Source organism: Mobula birostris, chromosome 25 (assembly GCF_030028105.1).
Source record: "Mobula birostris isolate sMobBir1 chromosome 25, sMobBir1.hap1, whole genome shotgun sequence".
Lineage (NCBI taxonomy): Eukaryota > Metazoa > Chordata > Chondrichthyes > Myliobatiformes > Myliobatidae > Mobula > Mobula birostris.
This window is the reverse complement of record NC_092394.1, coordinates 17,013,969-17,033,608: the sequence shown is the minus strand read 5'-3', so window position 1 is coordinate 17,033,608 and position 19,640 is coordinate 17,013,969. Positions and strand designations below refer to the sequence as shown.

At 42.2% G+C, this 19,640-nt stretch overlaps 1 protein-coding gene across 5 annotated transcripts in view; it reads left to right on the top strand.

Moving 5' to 3' along the window:
- Window positions 1-2,434: 2,434 nt before the first annotated feature.
- LOC140187511 (vascular endothelial zinc finger 1-like) overlaps window positions 2,435-19,640 on the top strand; it is a 55,618-nt gene continuing 38,412 nt past the window's right edge. For all 5 annotated transcript variants that reach the window (XM_072242861.1, XM_072242858.1, XM_072242860.1 and 2 more), the window contains exon 1: window positions 2,435-2,517. In XM_072242861.1, the coding sequence (XP_072098962.1) occupies window positions 2,485-2,517 (33 nt within the window). In that variant the 5' untranslated portion in view covers window positions 2,435-2,484. The remainder of the gene's footprint in view (window positions 2,518-19,640) is intronic.

Below are 19,640 nucleotides of genomic sequence, written 5' to 3'. Positions count from 1 at the left end.
CAGTGATCATCTGTTCCTTATTGTGTATCCCAGAAAAAGCATTGAAATATTTTCTATATTAAAGGTGGTCTATAACCACAGGGTATTTACTATAGAATGTGATTTTTAATCACCAACCAAGCTTCGTCACATGCTGTCCAGCATTGTCTAATAACAAAAAGTCTGATTCTCCATACCTTTGGAAATTAGATTCTGCTCATTTTGTTTTGTAGGTCTCTCCTAGATGGACTGGTTCCCTACTTAAAAATGTAAGTAAGTGACTTTTTATCCTTAATTTGGAAAATACACAAAATTCACTTGAAGGTAACCTTACCTTCATATTATTGCACTGAATAGTTTCAAAAGCTCTTAAAACTGATGATGAAAGAACAAATACTAAAAGTGGAGAGACACAGGAAATTAGTTATACTGTTGGTAAAAGCAAAAATACATCAGACATTTGAAATTGTTTATGAGAATTAGTTGTCTGTAAGTCAGGCTTTAGTAACCCTGGGATGCTCTGTATATAATTTTGCAAACCAGTGTCTTTACATTTACAAAGGACTTTCTGGACCAACAGGAAGTGTAACTGTAAGTTATGTCATTTGAAATGATATGTAAGCAATTTAAACAATATTCTGAGGCAAACATGGGAATTCCATGTCTTTATATCCAAGGCTGTCCTTAGCAGATGACTTATGGTCTTATGAAAAACTGCATAATGCACCAGACACGAACAATGTTATTTATTTAATTGCGAAGAAAGCATGACAACGACTCTATCTCCTTAGGGGTCTGTGGAGATTCAGCACGTCATCAAAAACCATGGCAAACTTCTAAAGATGTATGCTGACTGGCTGCATTATGGCCTGGTATGGGATTATACCACCAGACTCTTGAACAAATGGGGATAGATAGCTGAACTCATTATAAGGACTATTTTAGCTTGTTATTTCATGCTCATTATTCATTGCTATTTATTCATATCTGTATTTGCACAGTTTGTTATCCCTTGATCCTGTTTACAGTTACTGTTCTATAGATTTGCCTAGTATGCCCGTAGAAAAATAATCTCATGGTGGAATATGGTGACACTCTGACGATAGATTTTAGTTTAAACTTTTGATTTGTTGGTCTAAGGAGAGAAAATGGGTTTGGTGTCCTATTGAGAATTCTCTGGGTGGAGGGAGAGGGAAGTTTTTCACAACTGATTGCTTAGCTTTTGTCTGTTGACAGCAGATAACATATTGACCTGATAGGATCAACACTTCTGATTTAAAGAATCTAAAATCCATTAAAAAGGATCGGCTATCTTATGTAGGAGAAATTTGGATAAGCATGTGAAATGGACCAGACTGCAGTTGTGGGATATTATTTTTCAAATATTTCAGTTGGGAGTTAAATTATGAGATGGAAGATTTAAGGGTTCCCCACCAGTTACTACAATAGTAGTTCAGACCTTAGAACAGTATAAATGCTTTTATCTACAAGCTTCTGGTAATTTATTTCCATTATTTTCATTTGAAAAGAGAATTAATATTCTGCCTGGCCCTGCCAGAGAGATTTTTAAAAAAATCTTAGTTACCCTGGCGTTTGACCTGTGATGAGCTTGTATCTATTTGTAAGTTTATTTGAAATGTTAATTGGCCATCCCCAGCGACTTTTGAAGTAGCCATGGCTAATGAGAAATAGTCGATCACAAATTCACGTCAAGGGATCTCCTTGAAATGTTTTGATGTAATGAGCAGTTGGAGCAGAGGACGTTGCACCCTGGGAGAAATAACTGAATAAGTATTTTAAATGAGGAAGGAACAGTTATGTGAAGTGAGTCTGTGGGATTATATTTGAATTGTGCCAGTCAAGAATATTCAGAAAGAGGGTTGCGCCTTCGTACCCCACTATTGAGAAGACATAGTAGTTAGTTGCTTGGAAGTGTCCATCCAGCCGACGCTGGGGCTTGAATGTCATCGTGATAACTATAGAAATTAATCCGCAAGTTTAAATAATCAGTTGATTAGTGATTCGTATTTTTTAAAGTCGGAAAGTTTGAGATTATCGTCATGTACATGTAATGCATGGGTGCAGTAAAAATTCAGCAGAATCACATACAAAACATCCACAAGAAAAACGTAAATTAAACAATTATACGGGAAAGAACGCAATCGAGGCAAAAATAAAACAAAGTTCGCTGTACTATAGGTGGCCATAGGGGTAGTAATTAGGGCTGTGCAGGTTGGTTCGTGAACCGACTGGTTGAAGGGAAGGACGGTCTTCCTGAGGGGTTCGGAGGATCTGAAATACTGAAACTCTACTCCTTGGCTTTCGGCCGGTGAGCGGCCGCCCTCCCGCCCGGGGATGCTGCAGAGCTGGTCGGAGCGGCCGGCGTGGGAGGGGAGGGGAGGGGTGAGAGGTGACAGGAAGTGGCGGCGGCGGCCATGTTTGCCCCGGCGCCGTGTTCTCAGCAGCTTTGTTGTGGCTCTTTCTCCTCCGTGTGTCGCGGTTGAAATGGAGGCGACCTGGGGCGCCTTTATATTTCAGGTGAGGCCGCGAACGGCGGGCGCGGCGGTTTGGCCGGTGGGGAGGCGGGATTCGGAGGAGACGGCGACGAGGAAGGAGGGTTTTTTTGTGTGTGTGTGTGTGTGCTCTGCTTGGGGCTGAGTTGCAGACAAGCCCGGCCAGGCAGCAGCATAATGGCCCAGGCGGGCAGGCGGGCACCCAGCTGGGCTCTAACCCGGCAGTGCAACACTCAGCAAACAGAACACTTTCCTTCCCTGCACACACAAACACGCAGAATGTAATGCAATCATCTCGAGTTGAAACCCTTCAACAGCAATGCATTTATCTGCTCTCTAAACGGTAGTCCATCAACGCAGTGCATTTATTTACACCTAATTGTAGCCGAGCAGTTAGTGCATTTATTTATTCCAAACTTCAGCCCAATAGTTACAGTGTATTTATTTAGGCAGAACTGCGCCCAATAGTTACAATGAATTTATTTTCTCCGAACTCAAGCCCAACAATCAACTTTACAGAAGTAAATTTTCTATTTGTAAAAGCAAATAGCTGTTATGTCCACCTCTCCCCATTTAAGTTCCAAATAGTTTCAATCGGATGGGATCCAGTCCATACCTACAGATACCCATTTTTTTGACCCTTTTGTATATATTTTGATTCTGTACAACAAAACAAAATATCTGATTTCACTATGCAGCTGAACTACAATTTTAAAGTGTGATGCAGATCATCCACTATTTTGGTAATCTGCTTTTCTAACTTTGCAAAATGGTAACACATTTCTTCTGTATTTGAAATGGGATGATGGCAAGCAAAAGGTTTTGTTTTCAATTTTTTCCTATCCGCCATGACCTTACAAGAAGTTGCGATGATTGCAATATTTGATGTAGATCAAGCAGGTCAATTTCAACATTTTTTAGCGTTAAAAGATCATTTTTGTTTGCAGTGAATAAACTTAAAACATACTAATTTACTGAAGTGTAGGACTTCAGTTAGCTTTCAGCATATACAGTGTAGAGATGTGATGGTCTTGTTAAGACAGAATCTGCTTTATTGATGTAAGTTTGATTGCTCTCAGTTGACGTTTGTGCATTAGTGTTAATGTTAATTTCCAACTTTACAGATTCTGTAAATGAACAGATTTTTATTTGGAACTTAACGCTGATTCTGACTGTGTATTGTGCACAACAAATGTGATTAAATAATTACTTGGTCAGTTTTTCCTTGTGACGAGAACATCCTGGTGTGTGTGTGTGTGTGCGCGCATAGTTTAAATTGTAAACTTGTCAGCATAGCATTTCATGTCAAATCCTGCACGTTTTTGCACTTCTACTCTTCAGGGTATTAGCTGGTGTTTGTTTCTGCAGTTTGACATAAAATGCTGGAGGTAGTGAAAGTGACTATCTGAATAGTTTTTGCTGCAGTCTTAGTCATGTTTGATATCTGTTGAATCAGCTGGTGCAGGAGTAGTAATAATCAGCATTAGTCCTTTTGGGTGAGGAAGCAGAAAAATTGCCATGCAAGAACTCTTAAACAACCTCTCCTGGTAGTGTTAAAGTAGATTAAAACTTATACTCTTAATGGCTGCTTCAATAGACACCTACTACTGTACGTAATAAAGTGGCCACTGAGTAAGTTCATTGTCATTTGCTGCTATAGCTCATCCACTTCAAGCTTCGGCACATTGTGCGTTCAGGGATGCTCTTCTGCACGCCACTGTTGTTATTTGAGTTACTGTCACCTTCCTGTCAGCTTCAACCAGTCTGGCCATTCTCCTCTGACTTCTCGCATTAACAGCACATTTTCACCCAAAGAACTGTTCACTAGATGGTTTTTGTTTTGTGCACCATTCCCTGTAAACTTTAGAGACTGTTGTGTGGAAAAACCGAGGAGATCAGTTTCTGAGTGTATGTAAATTGAATTTGGAAGTGCTTTCCCTTACAATCAACATTCAGATATAAAATAATAACTTGAAGTGTAGAAGCTGTGGAACCAAATACTATCAAGAAATGTTATAGTAGAGGGGAAAATAGTATCTGTTCCTGAATTATGTACTTCTACTGTTGCTTTATGTTTAGTCATTTTTCAATGCGTGGGCAGTGTTAAGGCTGGCTTTTATTGAATACCCAGTGACCTTGTTATGGAGTTACTCTCACAGTGCTGGTGGGTAGGGAGTTCGACCATAAGACAGAAGTTCCAGGACTTTTAGATCCGGTGACAATGAAGGAATGGTGATAATATCCAAGTCAGGCTAACCTATAACCTGGACGGGAACCTGAAGATGGTGACATTCCTTGTACCTGCTGCTCTTTGTAGAGCATCACCGGGGATCTCACGTGGTCTGTACATACCGTCTGTGTGGTGAAAAAAGCACAACAGTGCCTCTTTCACTTCGGATGGTTGAAGAAGCTTGGTATGCGCCTCCCAAATCCTAAGAACTTTCTACAGGGGCACTGTTGAGAGCATCCTGCCTGGCTGCATCACTGCCTGGTATGGGAACTGTACTTCCCTCAATCACAGGACTCTGCAGAGAGTGGTTCGGACAGCCCAGCTCATCTGTAGATGTGAACTTCCCATGATTCAGGACATTTACAAAGACAGGTGTATAAAAAGGGCCCGAAGGATCATTGGGGACCCGAGTCCATAAGACCATAAGACAAAGGAGCAGAAGTAGGCCATTCGGCCCATTGAGTCTGCTCTGCCATTTTATCATGAGCTGATCCATTTTATCCTATTTAGTCCCACTGCCCCGCCTTCTCACCATAACCTTTGATGCCCTGGCTACTCAGATACCTATCAATCTCTGCCTTAAAGACACCCAATGACTTTGTCTCCACTGCTGCCCGTGGCAACAAATTCCATAGATTCACCACCCTCTGACTAAAAAAATTTTTTCGCATTTCTGTTCTGAAAGGATGCCCTTCAATCCTGAAGTCATGCCCTCTCGTACTAGACTCCCCCATCATGGGAAACAACTTTGCCACATCCACTCTGTCCATGCCTTTTAACATTCGAAATGTTTCTATGAGGTCTCCCCTCATTCTTCTAAACTCCAAGGAATACAGTCCAAGAGCGGACAAACGTTCCTCATATGTTAACCCTCTCATTCCCGGAATCATTCTAGTGAATCTTCTCTGTACCCTCTCCAACGTCCTTTCTTAAATAAGGAGACCAAAACTCCCCACAGCACTCCAACCACAAACTGTTCCAGCTGTTACCATCTGGGAAACGGTACCACAGCATAAAAGCCAGGACCAACAGGCTCCGGGACAGCTTTTCCACCAGGCCATCAGACTGATTAATTCATGCTGACACAACCGTATTTCTATGTTATATTGTTGTATATACTATTTATTATAAATTACTATACATTGCACTTTAGATGGAAACATAATGTAAACATTTTTACACATGTATATGAAGGATGTAAGTAATAAAGTCTATTCAATTCAGATTGCAGGGGTTCAAGTTTATTATCATCTGACTACATATATACAACCATAGCGGACAGCGTTCCTCTGGACCACTGTGCACCCTCAATACATACATCTCACACAGCACAGAAAAATTAAATATTACCATAAATGAGTTGTTAAAATATAATTCAAAGTGCTTGTCGTGCACAGTACAGGTTAGCAGCTCGCTGTTCTAGTGATGAGATCTCAGTGGAAGCAGAGAAGAAGCTTTTACCCAATCTGGTATTCCTCGTCCTCTGTACTACTACAGAAGGAGGCTTCTGTACCTCCTTCCGGAAGGTAGTGGGTCAAAGAGACAATGCTTTGGGCCCTTTGTATATAACACTTTTAGTAAATGTTACAAAAAGGGGTGAGGGAGATTACGGTGATCCTCTCCGAGGTTTTTACAATCCTATGTAGGATCTTTCAGTCTGATACCTTGCAGCTTAAGCACCACACAATGATGCAGCCCAACAGGACACTCTTGACGATGTTGAATGGAGTGCATTTTGCAGAAGAGGTGCATTGCAGCCACAGTGAGCTGTTGGAGGGCAGGGATGTTCAAGGCATGGATGGAGTACCATATAGGTGGACTGTGGAAATTGCATAGGGCTTGGAACCAACTCCTTTAGGAAAGAGATATTAGCCTTGGACTGCTATGGCTAATAATGACCAAGACAGTCTCTGATGTGACAAATTACAAAGTTTGCATAAACTTGGGCTGCCTTAAGGAAAAGTCAGAATACTGGCAGTAACTCCTGGTAAGCTGGAGAAAGCTGTTTCAGTTCTCCAGGGAAGTTAGTGAGGCGAACTGGTTTTAAAGTTGGAATGTCAGAGGGTTAAAAGTTAGCAAACATTTCCATTTGGAATGGATGTAGCTGTTTAAAACCCTGTAAAAAGCAGATGATAGGCCAGTTATTACCTTTTAATCTGTAATGGATTTTTGATGTATGATGTGATGAAGTATGGTCATAGTTCAGTCATGTCATTAAATGATGGAACTCGTTTAAGGATTTAATGGCCTACAGCTTTTTTTCTCTTTTGATATGTAGCAGCTGCTTGCATTTGTGTGGTGTCTTTTCACATAAATCACCTCGGTGCTTTACTTGGGCATGAGGTGGGTAAAACAACTTGCCAGTAAAGGCCAGGTTGAAAGAGTTGTGGCAGAGCAGATGGGGTAGAGACAGGACAGGCAGCAGTTGGGGCTGGGTGTTGGGGAATTGTCTGGTAGAAGGCTGTCGACAAGTAGGAGATTCCAAGGAAGTGGGCTGACATTCTCTGGAGTGAGGAAGAAAGGGAAAGGTACGTACTGCAATCCAGAACTGGTGAATAGGTAGACTGGTTGAAAGTTTAGTGACCTTTGGATTTGCTGTTATTGAGAATGAGCGTGTTTGATGAATGAGACCTATTTTATTAAAGGGTGCATGGATCTTGATTCCAATTCTCCAAAAGTGTCATATGGAGAGCTTCGGACATCAGCAGACGTGAGAGAAATCGATCAATAGCTGAAGATAACGTGTTTCTTTGTAAATCTAACTTGTTGCTGTATTAAAGCAGCAAGCATACATTTTGCCAGAGCATTGCTGTTTCAGTATTAAAGAGTGAACGTACCAGTTAATTATTGTTCAGCAAGCGTCTGCAGAGCTGAAACATAGTGTTCACGTTTGAGGTCAGTGACAGATCATCAACCTGAAATGTTAATCCTGTTTATCTGTTTACAGGTGCTGCCTGACCTACTGAGCATTTCCATCCATCGAGCTATACGTCATTGATATGGGTCCTTTGGCCTTTTTGCCATGCCAGCCATTAAACTTGGCTCCGCTGGGCTCCTATTTAAACCCCTACTTTGCACGTACTTGTACAAATGGCTTTCAGATGTTGTTATCGTGCCTACCTTAACCACTTACACTGGCAGCTTCTTCCATATTTTCAGTTCAAAATTTTCAGCACATGCATTTGTTTTACTTTTGTCCAATTTTGATTTGCTTTTTTTAAGTAAGTAAAATGGCGAAGTGGAGTAAGGTTTCATGGCAGATGGTTAACCCTCTGTTGTTCAGTCACCAAAGTAGCCTTGCATTACTTAACCTGGTGGTCAGTGTTAGCAAAATGCCTCACTTCTATGAGCTTGTTCTTGCCTATCGTTATCGAGTACATCATGGCAGAAGGAAATCCTGTCCTCTTCTCCAATGTCTCCCTATTCCATTCCCATTGTTAGTCTCATTGAGAGCAATTAACGTATCTCTGCCACTTTCAGTGAGCTTTTAACCTGGAGGCTCCTTTGATGTTTGATGCTGGGTCTGGACCCAAAACATCAAACATCCTTTTGCTTGGAGCGATGCTGCTTGACTTGCTGTGTTCAATAAGTTCAAGTTTATTGTCATCTGACTGTGTATATATACAATCAAACTAAACAAATGGTGAACCCTCAATACATATATCATGCACAGCACAAAAACAAGATGTTACCACAAGTTAATAAAATATAATCCAACATGCATGTTGTGTACAGCAGAGGTAAACAGTACAGTAAACAACTCGTTGTCTAAGTGATGAGATCTTGGGGGCAGGGTATTCATTAGTCTGAGGGAAGAAGCTATTACCCAGTCCTGATGCTCCTGTACCAGCTTTCTAAACAGTTTTTATTTCTCCAGTTTCTAGGATTGTATCTCCTTTGCTTCTCTTTTAATCAGTCTTTCATTGTTTGATTGTCACAAAATTAATTAGAGAGGAAAGTGCTTGTATATTGCAATTAAACTGAAAGATCGAGACTGATTTGATCTGTCATTTTTCTGATCGTTGTTTGGTGTCAGTGACCTCAGTGAACTACCTAGTCTGGTTCCGTGAGGGAGGAGCTCCTGTATCAGATTGATATAATGGAAAGTTGAAAGAGCGATCTAGTAGATTGGTTGCAACACACATCAAAGTTGCTGGTGAACGCAGCAGGCCAGGCAGCATCTCTAGGAAGAGGTACAGTCGACGTTTCAGGCCGAGACCCTTTGTCAGTAGATTGGTTGTTTTGTATAGTCTGGCTCAGTGACTTGTCCCAGAGAGCTCGTCTGCCAAATTTGAATTAATGTTGGGAATGCAGGGAATTACACTGCAATGAGAGTCAGTTTCAGAAAGGACAGGGAGGGAGGCAAAAGAGGTGGGGGTGTGGCACTGCTGATCAGAGAGAGTGTCACGGCTGCAGAAAAGGAGGAAGTCATGGAGGGGTTGTCTACTGAGTCTCTGTGGTTGGAAGTTAGAAACAGGAAGGGGTCAATAACTCTACTGGGTGTTTTTTTTATAGACCACCCAATAGTAACAGTAGTAGAGGAGCAGATAGGGAGACAGATTCTGGAAAGATGTAATAATAGCAGGGTTGTTGTGGTGGGAGATTTTAATTTTCCAAATATTGATTAGCATCTCCCTAGAGCAAGGGGTTTAGATGGGGTGGAGTTTGTTAGGTGTGTTCAGAAAAGATTCCTGACACAACATGTAGATAAGCCTACAAGAGGAGAGGCTGTACTTGATCTGGTATTGGGAAATGAACCTGGTCAGGTGTCAGGTCTCTCAGTGGGAGAGCATTTTGGAGATAGTGATCACAATTCTATCTCCTTTACCATAGCATTGGAGAGGGATGGGAACAGACAAGTTAGGGAAGCGTTTAATTGGAGTAAGGGGAAATATGAAGCTATCAGACAGGAACTTGGAAGCATAAATTGGGAACAGATATTCTCAGGGAAATGTATGGCAGAAATGTGGCAAATGTTCAGGGGATATTTGCGTGGTGTTTTGCATAAGTACGTTCCAATGAGACAGGGAAAGGATGGTAGGGTACAGAAACCATGGTGTACAAAATCTAGCCAAGAAGAAAAGAAAAGCTTACGAAAGGTTCAAAAAAACTAATGATAGAGATCTAGAAGATTATAAGGCTAGCAGGAAGGAACTTAAGAATGCAATTAGGAGAGCCAAAAGGGGCCATGAGAAGGCCTTGGTGAACAGGCTTAAAGAAAACCCCCAGGCATTCTACAAGTGTGTGAACAGCAAGAGGGTAAGACGAAAGAAAATAAGACCAATCAAGTGTGACAGTGGAAAAGTGTGTATGGAACCGGAGGAGATAGCAGAGATACTTAATGAATACTTTGCTTCACTATTCTCTATGGAAGAGGATCTTGGTGATTATAGGGATGACTTTCAGCAGATTGAAAAGCTTGAACATATAGACATTAAGAAAGAGGATGTGCTGGAGCTTTTGGAAAGCATCAAGTTGGATAAGTCTCTGGGAGCAGATGAGATGTACCCCAGGCTACTGTGAGAGGTGAGGGAGGAGATTGCTGAGCCTCTGGCAATGATCTTGGTATCATCAATGGGGATGGGAGAGGTTCCAGAGGATTGGAGGGTTGCATATGTTGTTCCTTTATTCAAGAAAGAGAGTAGAGAAAGCCCAGGAAATTGTAGACCAGTGAGTCTTTCTTCAAGTTGATAAGTTTGTAAGTTGATGGAAAGTATCCTGAGAGGCAGGATTTATGAACATTTGGAGCAGCATAATATGATTAGAAATAATCAGCATGACTTTGACGAAGCAACACACATCAAAGTTGCTGGTGAACGCAGCAGGCCAGGCAGCATCTCTAGGAAGAGGTACAGTCGATGTTTCGGGACCAGACCCTTCGTCAGGACTAACTGAAAGAAGAGCTAGTAAGAGATTTGAAAGTGGGAGGGGGAGATCCAAAATGATAGGAGAAGACGAGGGGGAGGGATGGAGCCAAGAGCTGGACAGTTGATTGGCAAAAAGGATATGAGAGGATCATGGGACGGGAGGCCCAGGGAGAAAGAAAAGGGGAGGTGGGGAACCCAGAGGATGGGCAAGGGGTACAGTGAGAGGGACAGAGGGAGAAAAAGAGAGAGAAAAAGAACGTGTGTATAAAAATAAATAACGGATGTGGTACAAGGGGGAGGTGGGGCATTAGCAGAAGTTTGAGAAGTCAATGTTCACGCCATCAGGTTGGAGGCTACCCAGAGGGAATATAAAGTGTTGTTCCTCCAACCTGAGTGTGGCTTCATCTTGACATTAGAGGAGGCTGTGGATAGACGTATCAGAATGGGATGTGGAATTAAAATGTGTGGCCACTGGGAGATCCTGCTTTCTCTGGCGGACAGAGTGTAGGTGTTCAGTGAAACGATCTCCCAGTCTGCGTCAGGTCTCGCCAATATATAGAAGGCCATATCGGGAGCACCGGACACAGTATATCACCCCAGCCGACTCTCAGGTGAAAGTGTTGCCTCACCTGGAAGGACTGTCTGGGGCCCTGAATGGTGGTAAGGGAGGAAGTGTAAGGGCATGTGTAGCACTTGTTCTGCTTACAAGGATAAGTGCCAGGAGGAAGATCGGTGGGGAGGGATGGGGGGGACGAATGGACAAGGGAGTCGCGTAGGAAGTGGTCCCTGCAGAAAGCAGCGGGGGTGGGGGGAGGAGGAAAAGATGTGCTTAGTAGTGGGATCCCGTTGGAGGTGGCGGAAGTTACAGAGAATATGTTGGACCTGGAGGCTGGTGGGGTGGTAGGTGAGGACAAGGGGAACCCTATTCCCAGTGGGGCGGCAGGAGGATGGAGTGAGAGCAGATGTGCGTGAAATGGGGGAGGTGAGTTTGAGAGCAGAGTTGATGGTGGAGGAAGGGAAGCCCCTTTCTTTAAAAAAGAACATCTCCCTCGTCCTGGAATGAAAAGCCTCATCCTGAGAGCAGATGTGGCGGAGACGGAGGAATTGCGAGAAGGGGATGGCATTTTTGCAAGAGACAGGGTGAGAAGAGGAATAGTCCAGATAGCTGTGAGAGTGAGTAGGCTTATAGTAGACATCAGTAGATAAGCTGTCTCCAGAGATAGACAGAAAGATCTAGAAAGGGGAGGGAGGTGTCGGAAATGGACCAGGTGAACTTGAGGGCAGGGTGAAAGTTGGAGGCAAAGTTAATGAAGTCAACGAGCTCAGCATGCGTGCAGGAAGCAGCGCCAATGCAGTCGTCGATGTAGCGAAGGAAAAGTGAGGGACAGATTCCAGAATAGGTTTGGAACATAGATTGTTCCACAAAGCCAACAAAAAGGCAGGCATAGGTAGGACCCATACGGGTGCTCATAGCTACACCTTTAGTTTGGAGGAAGTGGGAGGAGCCAAAGGAGAAATTATTAATAGTAAGGACTAATTCCGCTAGGAGCAGAGTGGTGATAGAAGGGAACTGGTTAGGTCTGGAATCCAAAAAGAAGTGGAGAGCTTTGAGACCTTCCTGATCTTCCTGATGGGGGATGGAAGTATATAGGGACTGGACATCCATGGTGAAAATAAAGCAGTGGGGGCCAAGGAACTTAAAATCATCGAAAAGTTTTAGAGCGTGAGAAGTGTCAGGAACATGGGTGGGAAGGGATTGAACAAGGGAGGAATAAAACAGTGTCGAGGTATGCAGAAATGAGTTCCGTGGGGCAGGAGCAAGCTGAGACAATAGGTCTACCAGGACATGCAGGTTTGTGGATCTTGGGTAGGAGGTGTGTGAACTATAAGGTTGGTAGCAGTGGATGGGAGATCCCCTGAGCGGATAAAGTCAGTGATGGTGTGGGAGACGATGGCCTGGAGCTCCTTAGTGGGGTCACGATCGAGGGGTAAATAGGAGGTATCTGCGAGTTGTCACTGTGCCTCGGCAAGGTAGAGGTCAGTACGCCAGACTACAACAGTGCCTTATGATCCTGATTGAATTTTCTGAGGATGTGACTAAACACATTGATGAAGGTGGAGCAGTAGATGTAGTGTATATGGATTTCAGCAAGGTACTTGATAAGGTACCCCATGCAAGGCTTATTAAGAAAGTAAGGAGGCATGGGATTCAAGGGGACCTTGCTTTGTGGATCCAGAACTGGCTTGCTCACAGAAGGCAAAGAGTGGTTGTAGACAGGTCATATTCTGCATGGAGGTGGGTAACCAGTGGTGTGCCTCAGGGATCTGTTCTGGGACCCCCTTCTCTTCGTGATCTTTATAAATGACCTGGATGAGGAAGTGGAGGGATGATTTGGTAAATTTGCTGATGACATAAAGGTTGGGTGGGTTGTGTATAGTGTGGAGGGCTGTCAGAGATTACAGCGGGACATCAATAGGATGCATAACTGGGCTGAGAAGTGGCGGATGGAGTTCAACCCAGATAAGTGTGAGGTGGTTCATTTTGGTAGGTCAAATATGATGGCAGAATATAGCATTAATGGTAAGACTCTTGGCAGTGTGGAGGATCAGAGGAATCTTGGGGTCCAAGTCCATAGGACACTCAAAGCTGCTACGCAGGTGATTCTGTGGTTAAGAAGGCGTACCTTCATCACCCTTGCGATTGAGTGTAAGAGTCGAGAGGTAATGTTACAACTATATAGGACACTAGTCAGGCCTCACTGCAGGAAAGCTGTGGAAACTATAGAAAGGGTGCAGAGGAGATTTACAAGGATGTTGCCTGGATTGGGGAGCATGCGTTATGAGAATAGGTTGAGTGAACTTGGGCCTTTTTTCCTTGGAGTGACGGAGGATGAGAGGTGACTTGATAGAGGTGTATAAGATGATGAGAGGCATTGATCATGTGGATAGTCAGAGGATTTTTCCCAGGGCTGAAATGGCTAACATGAGAGGGCACAGTTTTAAGGTGCTTGGAAGTAGGTACAGAGGAGATGTCAGGGGTAAGTATTCTTACGCAGAGAATGGTTGGTGAGTGTGTGGAATGGGCTGCCGGCAACAGTAGTGGAGGTGGATATGATAGGGTCTTTTAAGAGTCTCCTGGATAGGTACATAGAGCTCAGAAAAATAGAGGGCTATGGGTAACCTTAGGTAATTTCTAAGTTCGTACATGTTCAGCACAGCATTGTGGGCCAAAGGGCCTGTATTGTGCTGTAGGTTGTCTGTGTTTCTATGAAAAGATCATTTTCTATTTAAACTGCAAAAGTGGCATGCAAAAGTTTTGGCACCCCAGCCAAAATTTCTGTTACTGTGAATAGCTAAGCGAGTAAAAGATGACCTGATTTCCAAAAGGCATAAAGTTAAAGATACATTTCTTTAATATCTTAAGCAAGATCACTTTTTTTATTTCCATCTTTTACAGTTTCAAAATAACAAAAATGGAAAACAGCTCGAAGTAAAAGTTTGGGCACCCTGCCTGGTCAGTACTTAGTAACACCCCCTTTGGCAAGTATCACAGCTTGTAAACGCTTTCTGTAGCCAGCTAAGAGTCTTTCAATTCTTGTTTGGGGGATTTTTGCCCATTCTTCCTTGCAAAAGGCTTCTAGTTCTGTGAGATTCTTGGGCCGTCTTGCATGCACTGCCCTTTTGAGGTCTATCCACAGATTCTCGATGACGTTTAGGTTGGGGGACTGTGAGGGCCATGGCAAAACCTTCAGCTTGTGCCTCTTGAGGTAGTCTATTGTAGATTTTGAGGTGTGTTTAGGATCATTGTCCTGTTGTAAAAGCCATCCTCTCTTCATCTTTGGCTTTTTTACAGACGGTGTGATGTTTGCTTCCAGAATTTGCTGGTATTTAATTGAATACTATTTAATTGACCAAAAAGTTCTATTTTAACTTCATCAGTCCACAGGACTTGTTTCCAAAATGCATCAGGCTTGTTTAAATGTTCCTTTGCAAACTTCTGATGCTGAATTTTGGCCACAATGAGCAAAGGTACATTTGGAGAAAAAAGGGTGCAGGATTTCATGAAAAGAACACCTCTTCAACTGTTAAGCACTGGCGTGGATCTTTCATGCTTTGGGCTTGTGTTGCAGCCAGTGGCACGGGGAACATTTCACTGGTAGAGGGAAGAATGAATTCAATTAAATAACAGCAAATTCTGGAAGCAAACATCACGTTGTGTTACTAAGTACTGTCTATGCAGGGTGCCCAAACTTTTACTTCGGGCCATTTTCCTTTTTTGTTATTTTGAAACTGTAAAAGATGGAAATAAAAAAGTGACCTTGCTTAAAATATTAAAGAAATGCGTCATCTTTAACTTTATGCCTTTTGGAAATCAGATCATCTTTTACTTAGCTATTCACAGTAACAGAAATTTTGACCAGGGGTGCCTAAACTTTTGCATCCCACTGTATTTTCAGGGTAAATGTGCTAACTGGAATGTTAGTAAACTTTTTGACCAAAAAATTAAGTTATAGAAGACTGGTAGAGATTATTTTCTCCACTGCTCTGGAATTAGTATTTTTCTTATTGGGTAGCATATGCTGTCAAATATTGCTAACCCTAACCCTGCAAATGGCAAATTGTTTTAACCTGGAGGATGAAGGGTGAAGACTACAATGTGGATTGACTGTCCACATCCATTTACTATGCTTAAATTTTAAAAGGTAAGTACTGTAGATGCTGTAAATCGAAGATACAATTAGAAACTACGAAAAAATATTCAGGGACTCCGGCAAAGTCTGTAGAAAAAGAAACGGGACAAAATTTTGGAAACACAAACATGAGAAAATCTGCAGATGCTGAAAGTCCAAAGTCACACACATAACATGCTGGAGGAATTCAGCAGGCCTGGCAGCATCTATGGAAAATAGTAAACAGTCAACATTTCAGGCTGATACCCTTCTTCAGGACTGGAAAGGAAGGAGAGAAGTCAGAGTAAGAAGTTTGAGAGAGGGGAGGAAAAAGTACAAGGTGGCAGGTGATAGGTGAAACTGGGAGGGGGGAAGGGGTGAAGTAAAGAGCTGGGAAGTTGATTGGTTAAAGAGATGAAGGGCTGGAAGAGGGGTAATCTGATAGGAGAGGATAGAAGACCATGGAAGAAAGGGAAGGGGGAGGAGCACCAGCGGGAGGTGATGGAAAGGTAAGGACATGAGGTGAGAGAGGATAACAGGAATGGTGAAGGGTGGGGGGCAATTACTGAAAGTTCAAGAAATCAATGTTCATCCCATCGGGTTGGAGGTTACCCAGATGAACTATAAAGTGTTGCTCCTTCAATCTGAGTGTGGCCTCATTGCGGCAGTAGAGGAGGCCATGGACTGACATGTCGGATTGGGAAATTGAATTGAAATGGGTGGATACCAGGAGATGCTGCTTTTTCTGGCAGACAGACATAGTTGCTCAGCAGTCTCCCAATCTATGTCGGGTAGACAAAGTTTTGGATTGATTATGATTCATTTCTAGAATTTTCATATTTTTGTTCCTGTGTACTCATGGGTCCATTTGCTTTAAAGTAGCAGAATTCCTGGCAGGGTTTTTTCTCCTGTTGATTCCTGTAGTAAGGATATCAGTACTGTGTCTGAACCTGAACTTTTGACCTGATCAAGTTATATACTTTCATAAATTGACTTACTTGAAGGTTGGGAAGAGCCAAGATTTATTTGGTCATTCTTGGGGATATTGAGTTCCTTAACTACGTGTGAACACTATCAGGAAGGACAGGTTCCCCTTGAACCCGTGTATATTAAAACAAATGCTATTGGCATTCTTCTTCCTTCATTAGATATAAATTGGGGAATTACATGACCAGCAGGATTGCAAGAATTTAGAAGGCAGCACGTCATCTTCTCTAGGACATTCAGGATGGAGTAATAAATGTTGGATTTAGCAGCAAATCCTGTATTTAAAAAAACTGACTATAATTTTATTGAAACTGCACTACCCAACAGACATATCTATATCTGAGAGAAAAATATTCCTGCCAGAAGCAATACATCCCCTACCCATAAATATTCACCTGTCAAACTATTGAGGAACTGTTTTTCACTTTAAATTTTATGATTTTCAGAATCACAAAAGTTTAAAATTATTTTAGTCAGGACTATCCATTGAATGGCTCAGTAGTTCTTAATGGAATGACAGCTGAATTAATTTGGAAAAATCTTATTGTTTTGAACGGGATTTTTAAACTGTTTTACAAATAATATAGTTTCTGATTGTGGAATTGTTTTACTGCTTCATGGCGGTATTCATGCTGAAATGTTTAATTGTGGTTTGATGAGCAGTACTGGCCTTGTGTATTTTGTTGCAGCTGGCAAATTCAGTTGTGCTGCTCTAGATTTCCTCTTCTGTTATCTCAGAACTTGTCTAACAGTCAGGCTTTCCTGAACTGCTTTTTTCAATCAGAACGTAAACTTGGTTGACATGTGTTTTGTGGGGATTTACCAGGGAGTGATTTTGGTTCAGGTTGATTGGCTCAATGATGTCTCTTTTAATGATAATCACTCATGACTCATCCCATCTCAGTTATCACCTGTTCAATCTCCTACCATCCTGCAGGTGATACAGAAACATCTCTGCATGGACATCCAGACTGAAAAACAGCTTTTTCCCCAGGGCTGTCGTACAACTGAGTAGTGCTGCATTTTAGAGCTGTTGGTTTTTAATTCAGTTGTAACTTTGATGTCATTCTAAATAACTCAGATGTTATTTAAAATTTTGTCATTTTGGTTTTAGTAATCGAATCACGTTTTGGACTGAATTGAGTAGAACTGCAATCTCGTCTAGCTAATGAACTAGATCAGACTTTAGCTATGGCAGCAGTGTTTAGTTTGAATGTTGTGGAAAAGCTGGGACTTTTTTGTTTCATCTATTTAAAAGAAAATGTTTGGTTGTGCATGTGAAGTTAGGAACTCATTGTGGCAAATACGCAATGATCACTTTATTAGTACACTTCTTTAACACAAATATCTAATCAGCCAATTATGTGGTAGCAACTCAATGCATAAAAACATGCAGACATGGTCAAGAGGTTGTTGTTCAGTCCAAACACCAGAATGGGGAAAAAAGTTATCTAAATGACTGACTGTGGAATGGTTGGTGGTGTCAGATCGGGTGATTTGAGCTGCTCAGAAACTGCTGATCTCCTGGATTTTCATGCACAGCAGCCTCTAGGGTTTACAGAGAACAGTACAGAAAAACAAAAAAAGAAATAATTTAGTGAGTGGCAGTTTTGTGGGTGAAAACACCTCGTTAAGGAGAGAGATCAGAGGAAAATGGCCAGACTGGTTTAAACTGACGGGAAGGCTACGGTAACTCAAATAACCATGCATTACTACAGTAGTGTGCAGAAGAGCACCTCTGATTGGCACAGAACGTCGAACCTTGAAGTGGATGGGCTACAGTAGTAGAAGACCATACCAGGTTCTACTCCTGTATCTCGTAAAGTAACCAGTGAGTGTATTTCTTGGAGCACCCCATCGTATCAGATGGGTAAAAGGAGCTTCTTGAAGATTCCACAGGCTCCATTCCTGGGCAAATTTGGTGCATTCAATGTCACATTGTGCCCTTAACTATTGTGGGTGGTAGTGCAGAATATCCTTCTTGGTTTCTGTTGGGCTTACTACATAACTTCACTTGTGAGCAGCATCCCAGCTTGAATATGTTGTCTGACATAATATTTGTAAACTAACTGTGGTGCTATGTAATTCTTATCCATATAAAATATGACCAAAATTTCTATTATGCTAATGGAAGTGATACCTCAAAACTGGTGGGTACTTGGCACTCTGGAGCACCGTCAAATCACCTTTGTGGACACTTCAGGTTAGAGTATGTAGTAGATCTCCACTGTAACAAGATCCTTATTGGTACTTGCAAACCCTGCAAGGCACTACACCCATGCTTTGTATCATCCGTTTCAATTGAATGCCTGGGACTCTTACAAAATTATAGTGAGCTCACAGCATGCTTTGTATACTAACATCTCATTCTAATATACTTTCGTATTGTGTGACTGTTTACAGTATCATCACTTTCTTAAAGGAAAATTCTTCCAGAGAATGCTTCAAATTGGCATATTTACATTAGTTAACTTGCTGTGAGCAATTGACCTAAATATGCAGCGATCACAGGGTTGACTGAAACTTTCGGGGATTTTAGTACCTCTGTGTATCTCTATCTTTGCCAGTCCTGTTGCAGCTGTAGCAGACTATCTTTTACTTATGTTGGTACTCCTGCCCAAATGTGGACCCACTGTCTTAGTGTGGTCATTAGTTTCTACTTCAATAGCTATTAATTGTAAATTAAAGTGCAATCTACCCCTATGTTTGTGTTGAATGTTTTCTTAAGTATTTATACACTTAGTGGCTACTTTATTAGGTAGCGTGGGCACGTGGCCAAGTGGTTAAGGCATTGGACTAGTGACCTGAAGATCGTGAGTTCGAGCCACAGCCGTTGTGTCCTTGAGCAAGGCACTTAGTCACACATTGCTCTGCGACGACACCGGTGCCAAGCTGTATGGGTCCTAATGCCCTTCCCTTGGACAACATCGCTGTTGTGGCGAGGGGAGACTTGCAGCATGGGCAACTGCTGGTCTTCCATACAACCTTGCCCAGGCCTGCGCCCTGGAGAGTGAAGACTTTCCATGCGCAGATTCATGGTCTCACAAGACTAACGGATGCCTTTATTTATTTATTAGATAGCACCTGTACCTAATTAAGAGGCCACTGAGTTTATGTTTGTGGTTTTCTGCTGCTGCAGCTCATTCACTTCTAGGTTTGATGTGTACTATCAGTACTCTTCTGCACACTACTGCTGTAATGTGGTTATTTGAATTACTGTTGCCTTCGTTTTAGCATGACCAGTTTGGCCATTCTCCTCTGACCTTTTGAATTAACAAGGTGTTTTTGCTCACAGACCTGATGCTCACTAGTTGCTTTTGTTTTTCACACCATTCTCTGTAAACTCAAGATGGTTTTATGTAAAAATCCCAGAAGATCAGTTTCTGAGAAACTC